This window comes from Rhincodon typus, chromosome 23, assembly GCF_021869965.1.
Source record: "Rhincodon typus isolate 14 chromosome 23, sRhiTyp1.1, whole genome shotgun sequence".
NCBI lineage: Eukaryota > Metazoa > Chordata > Chondrichthyes > Orectolobiformes > Rhincodontidae > Rhincodon > Rhincodon typus.
In genome coordinates this window covers 30192863-30198862 of record NC_063354.1, presented here as the reverse complement: position 1 = coordinate 30198862, position 6000 = coordinate 30192863, and the positions used below count along the sequence as shown (strand labels likewise).

General features: G+C 38.7%; 1 protein-coding gene across 4 annotated transcripts in view; it reads right to left on the bottom strand.

Annotated features, from left to right (window-relative positions):
- The window catches only part of LOC109930294 (myosin-10), a 152914-nt gene that overhangs the window by 54487 nt on the left and 92427 nt on the right, over positions 1 to 6000 (bottom strand). For all 4 annotated transcript variants that reach the window (XM_048610752.1, XM_048610754.1, XM_048610751.1 and 1 more), the window contains 2 exons: positions 5297 to 5440; positions 320 to 415 (listed from right to left, as the gene is read on the bottom strand). In XM_048610752.1, coding sequence (XP_048466709.1) covers positions 320 to 415; positions 5297 to 5440 — 240 coding nt within the window. The remainder of the gene's footprint in view (positions 1 to 319; positions 416 to 5296; positions 5441 to 6000) is intronic.

The window sequence follows — 6000 nt, the reverse complement described above, 5'->3', positions numbered from 1 at the left end:
CAGCTCTGCACCTTGTTATCTCAGATTCTCCAGCATCTGCAGTTCCTACTATCTCCACTATTTAACAGTCAACATTGTAGTACCACAATGGCTACAGCAACTAGGCTGGAAAAAGAAAGTTAGCCAAGGCTGACGGGTGGAGAAATTAAATCTAATATTAGATAGACTTACTGCAACAACTTCATGCTTCCTGCCAGCATACTACTTAGATCTACCCGAGAAATTTTGTTTGTATATTAAATAGTGACAAATGGCATAATACAAACTGGTGTTATAACAGATAACAACTATACAGATAATAACCAATGTCTTAGCTTACCTGTGTTGTCTGGCATAGATGCCTGATCTGTATTCCTTTCCTTCTTGAAGACTATATTACCAAACTGCAGTACTGATGAAGCTACTTTCAACATTGCTGGAAGGAAATACAAATTAAAACAGTTAACCAGAAAGAACTTCTCTCTCGTCCAAACTATCATGATACAAAACAAATTTAGACCTTGTAGTAAAAAGATGGGATATAATGATATTCACCAGGCTTCAGAGTGGTCTGGTCTGAAAATCATTCCCATCATTTTCTTGGGTACAGCTCTTCAAGCCAATTGTGCCCACTTTAAATGAGTCGTGATATTGCTGCAGCTAACAATGCAAACCCACTTCAATTTACACATTAAGCAAAACAATACAAACACAAATTATACTTGATTTGCATTCTCCAGCATAAGGGCAAAGTTTTCTCAGAAAGAAGTGGAGCAATAGCACCTGCTCCTCACATGGAAATCAAGGCAGGTTACATTTACACAATTACATTGATGCTAAACCACCTTCATGAATGCACCTTTAACAATCAATACCACTGGAAATTTGGAAATTTATAGCCTTTTCTAAATCTCCTTGATAACTTGATATATTGTCAAGTACAATATAGCAGAAGCAGCAGATATAGAACTGAAAGTTGAGTATGCTAAGAACTCATACAGAAACGCATGCAATTCAAAAGTAATGTAACACTGGTACATGAGCATGAGACAGAAGAATGGAAAGAGCCATAGAAAGGTTACAGCATGTGCACAGTGCACCTGTTCAGCCGAATAAACTTACTGCCCATTCTAATCCACTTTCCAGTAATTGGCTCACAGCCTTACAGGTTACAGAACTTCAGGTGCTGATCGGAATTCTTTTTTCTATTAAAAAAGTTAAGGGCTTCCACCTCAAGCACCAAACTGGGGTGGGGGAGCTTTTTCTTCACATTCTCTCCAATTCTACCAATCGTCTTAAATCTGTGTTCCTTCTAAATGACTTCACCACTATGGGAAAGGTGGGGGAAAATAAACTGGTTGCATCACTATCCAAGCTCCTCATTCTTTTGTACACCTCAATCAGGTCATTCCATAACCTCCTCTGATTCACAGGAAACAACATAGCATATCCAATAATTCCTCAAATCTGCAATTTTCAAACCCTGGCAACATTCCTGCAAATCTCCTCTATGCTCAAAGCAATTATGCCATCCCTGTAATATGATGAACAAAATTTTAGACAAAATTCTAGCTGCAGCCTATTTAGTGTCTGATCCAGTATTTTAACTCCCTGGATAACATGTCCATCCTAGGCCTCCTCCAGTGCCACAATGACACCGCACGCAAACTGGAGGAGCAACACCTCCTATTCCACCTCAGGAGCCTACAGCCCAAAGGGCCTAAACATGGAATTCACCAGTTTCAAAATCTCCACCGCCCTGGCCTCATCCCATGTCCAACCTTCCCCCTCATCCCTGCCTCCTTGGCCTGACATTACCTGTCCATCATCTTCCCCACCTATCCACCCTAACCTTTCTACCGACCAATCCCTACTACACTCCTACCTGCATCCAACCTATAACCACCCCACTTCCCTTTCCCCAACCCCACCCATCCTCTCTCCATTTCCCAGCTCCCTTCCCCCTCCCCATTTCTGAAGGGGGGTCCGGTCCCAAAACGTCAACTTTCCTGCTCCTCTGATGTTGCCTGGCCTGCTGTGCTCTTCCAGCTCCACACTTACCACCCTGTTCTGTTATTCCTTGCTCAAGTGAAGGAAAACATTCCATATATGTCTCCTTTACCTCTTGATCTACCTGCTCCACAACTTCGCTCCTTCTGCCTCACTCCAGTTTATCAAATTTTCCCCTTGCTTGGTTTGCTCTCCCAAATGCATAACCTTTAACTTCTCTGGATTGAATGCCATTTGCTATTTTCCCATCCTCTCAAGCAAACCATTGATATCATCCAGCTGCAACAGCCACCCCCCTCACTAGTAACTGTCTTGCCAATTTGTAGTGTCTGAACTTCCAAATCATGCCTCCCACATTAAGTCTAAATCATTAGTACATACCATAAACAGCAGGAGATGCAACACTGAACCCTGTGGGCCACCACTGGAAATTGGTCTCCTTTTGCAAAAACATTTGCAAAAGCCAGTGAGCAATTCTGGATCCAATTCACCACATTCCCGAGTTCTAAAGAGCTTTAATCATAAAGACCATGGAAGCAAAACATCATTCTGGTATCCTTGGAGACTGAATGTACTGGGGGAACTAAATCTAGCCAAATTTATCATGACTGGTCCCAGAAGTTATTTGTATACAATGCAGGAATAGCACTGTAAACTGCTGGCACTTTTCGTAATGTAACAAAAGACTTCGAAAGTAACTTTCTGAAATGGAAATTAATACTGTTTATCAATTACAAGATTAAGGCTTGGCTACAGTCAAGAGGTATTGTAATGTGCTGAAACTACGGCTTAATCTAACCCAAATGTCTTTAATTCAATGCTTAATAATGGAATCAACTGTTTAATAAACAAAAGTTCACAATTGCTAATATCTGATATCTTTGAGACCGATTCGTTCGCTCTGTAGTAATTTGGATCCTGTGGTAGTCAGTAAACCTTAGCTCAATTTCCACTCAAAATTGTATTGAAGAGATTAAATCAACTTGAACTTTCTCAACTGCAATTCCTTACACAGTTCACCATTCTGTAAATTACTACAGCCATGACAACATTTCATCATTTGTAGCTTACAGAACACAACTACAGAAACAGAAATTAGAACTGTAGACTGAAATGTGATCATATTTTCTGGATGAATATAATGACAAGTTAATTTTTGAATGATTTTTGTCTAATTCAAAAAGTGAAAGAACTGCTTGTTTTATTTTGAAAGGTGATGAAGCCATTTTAAGTCTTAGCTTTAAGACAGAATTCTATTTCCAATTCACTTTCAATGTGACACTGGATGATTTTTACAGAACATAAACTAGGCTAGTGGAAAAAAATTTGCATTTTCCTAGAACTGAATATATGCAAGGTCGATTTTAAAATTGAGTGAATGCAGTGGCAAATGTGCCTAGGTGATGTTATGACCACCTGTAAGAGATTTACATATTTATTGAATTAAATGGGTTTTGAGAAGCAATGAGGAAATGTATCTTTCCCCATTGATAAAAAGAACATGAGACGGACTACCAACATATTCCCAAAAATCGTCACAATAGGGGATAGAAGTTAACATGGATTTAGAAACTTTTACTTCCAAAAAATTAGCTTAGTGCCTATATGAGCATGAAGTACACACAGTCTGATGTGCCCATTTAATTAAAATGTTTCTTCACAGGAAATAAATTTCAATGTTCACATCATTGTGCTAAAAATTGAATTGCATTTTTCACAATGGCATTGTGAATCTATGCAACAAAACTGGACAAAAAGAAAAATGCAAAAAGAAAATCTAAACAAAATAAGAGTACACCCATTAAAACAGAAAATCTCTAGTGAAGTGTCACTTTATTTATTTATTTCTGAGCACACATTTGGTGATTTTAGTGAAAAAAGCACTGCTAATATCAGCAATGGTGAACTCACAGAAAGCAGCCCACAAACATATTAATGATCTTTGATGCTGATTTCCCCTCTCCTGCCGTTAATTGAAAAGTGGTGCTAGGTTAAGGGCATCTCCAGGTGTCAGCTACATTAATGTAATCAAGTTGGGTAAGCAACCAGTTTGAAGAATTCCCACAAGCAGCAAGCTATGAGGTAAAATACTATTTTTAAAAAATAATTTTACAGAGAGCAAAGAATTGGACTAAAAATGTGGGATTAAAAATAGAAGTATAAACATGAAACTTGGAAAAAATTAAGTATGGGGAACAGTAAGAGAAATTGGAAATGCCACGAGCGTAAGATTACTTTGAGGTTCAGATGTTCCTTAAGCATTACCATATGAACTTAGCACACCTTTAAAAACCCTGTTATGCCTCATTCAGCAGTGTTCAACCTTTTCCAAAGGGATTTTCTTTTTAAAGTGAAACCAATTGCATAAAAATGCTAATTCTCATCAGTTCAGTGATTTCCAGTCTTTATATATTAAAAAAACCAAAACAAAATGAAGGCCTTGCTGGCTGGACCAGCATTTATGGCCCAAATCCAATTGCCCAAAAGGCAGTTAGCAGTCAACCACATTGCTGTGGGTCTGGAGTTACATGTAGGCCAGACCAGGTAAGGATGGCAGTTTCCTTCCCTAAAAAAGGACAGGGCATGAGTGAACCAAGTGCATTTTTCTGACAATCAACAATGGATTCATGGTCATCATTAGACTCTTGACTCCAGATGTTTTTTTTCAGTTGAAATTCCACCATCTGCCATGGGTCACCAGAAAATCAGGGTCTCTGGATTAACAGTCCAGCAATACCACTACTAGGCCATTGACCCCACACCCACGCTCATACTCGGAGCGCCTTAATGGTCTAGACAAGGGAAGTTCATTGGCACCTAAAAAGGAAGGAGGAATTAGAAACATCGAGACGAATAAGCTATACATAACACATTTAAATTTGACAACTAAAGGCAACCTTAGAATAGGATGTTCCATGTCCTCCCAAAACATCCCCCCCCGCATCTTTACAACCACCTCGCCTAAATTAAATTTTGACCCATTGACAGTAAATTCTGGATTTCCCCCCTTAACTGTGCGTATGTTGTTTTCTGAAATAGCAAATACTACATTTTTGCAGTCATGCTTATTGTAAAATCAGGGCCACTAGTCATCTGATTTTTTTGCAGGTTTTATCAAAGCGGTTTCTGTGTTTGTGAACCATCCACTGCACAATATTGCCCCATATTATGGACTTCCTCATTCTCTGTTTGAAATGAAGTCCAAGAAATAACAAGGCTTTATTTTCTCACCCGTCGAGAGCATAGAATCTCATTCTTATGCATTTTTGTATATTGACTAAATAACATGGCAGAGATAGCAACTTACACAAAATTTCCTCATGTGAAAAACCCATGATGTGCATTGCCTCCATGGTTTCTTGGAAGTTGTCTTTTTCCTGCTGCCCAGGGATAGGGACATAACCATTGGATAGGAAACGGTAACTATTAAATCCTTCAAGCAACAAATCAGCTGTGTATTTAAAAAAAAAAGTAAGAAGTTCCATTATTGGGTTTCATATCTGAAATCAGTGTTCACAGGAAATAAAGTTATACTGTACAAAGCAAGACTTCAGATCTTGCTAAAAACTAAACAAGGAAAGGTCGTCAGTACATCAAGGAGGGAGGATCAGAAGTATCAAAAGCAAAGATCCAAAAAGTTATGAATTACAGGAATCAGATTTAAACCTGAGAATTAAAAGGCAGCCTCAAACCAGTACATTGTTTCATATGCAAAGTCTCCCTTCTCTCCCCAATCTCTTTTTCCTACATATTTCCTAAATGGAGACACTTTTAAATCCGGTTGTACGTGTTTGCTTTTGTGAAAGCAGTCAGACAGTATTACAATAGCCAAGCCAAGATGCTTCAAACACAAGTGAACATCAACATGTTGGACTATAAAGAAGTCAGAACTTATCAAAAAACCATTCACAAACTCTTTATAGCAAAGGTCACTGGATCGCAATGGAGGGGGAAATGTGGTTACTGTTCCTTTTATCTAGTAGTGGATCGGAAACAACTCTTTTCTGGCCT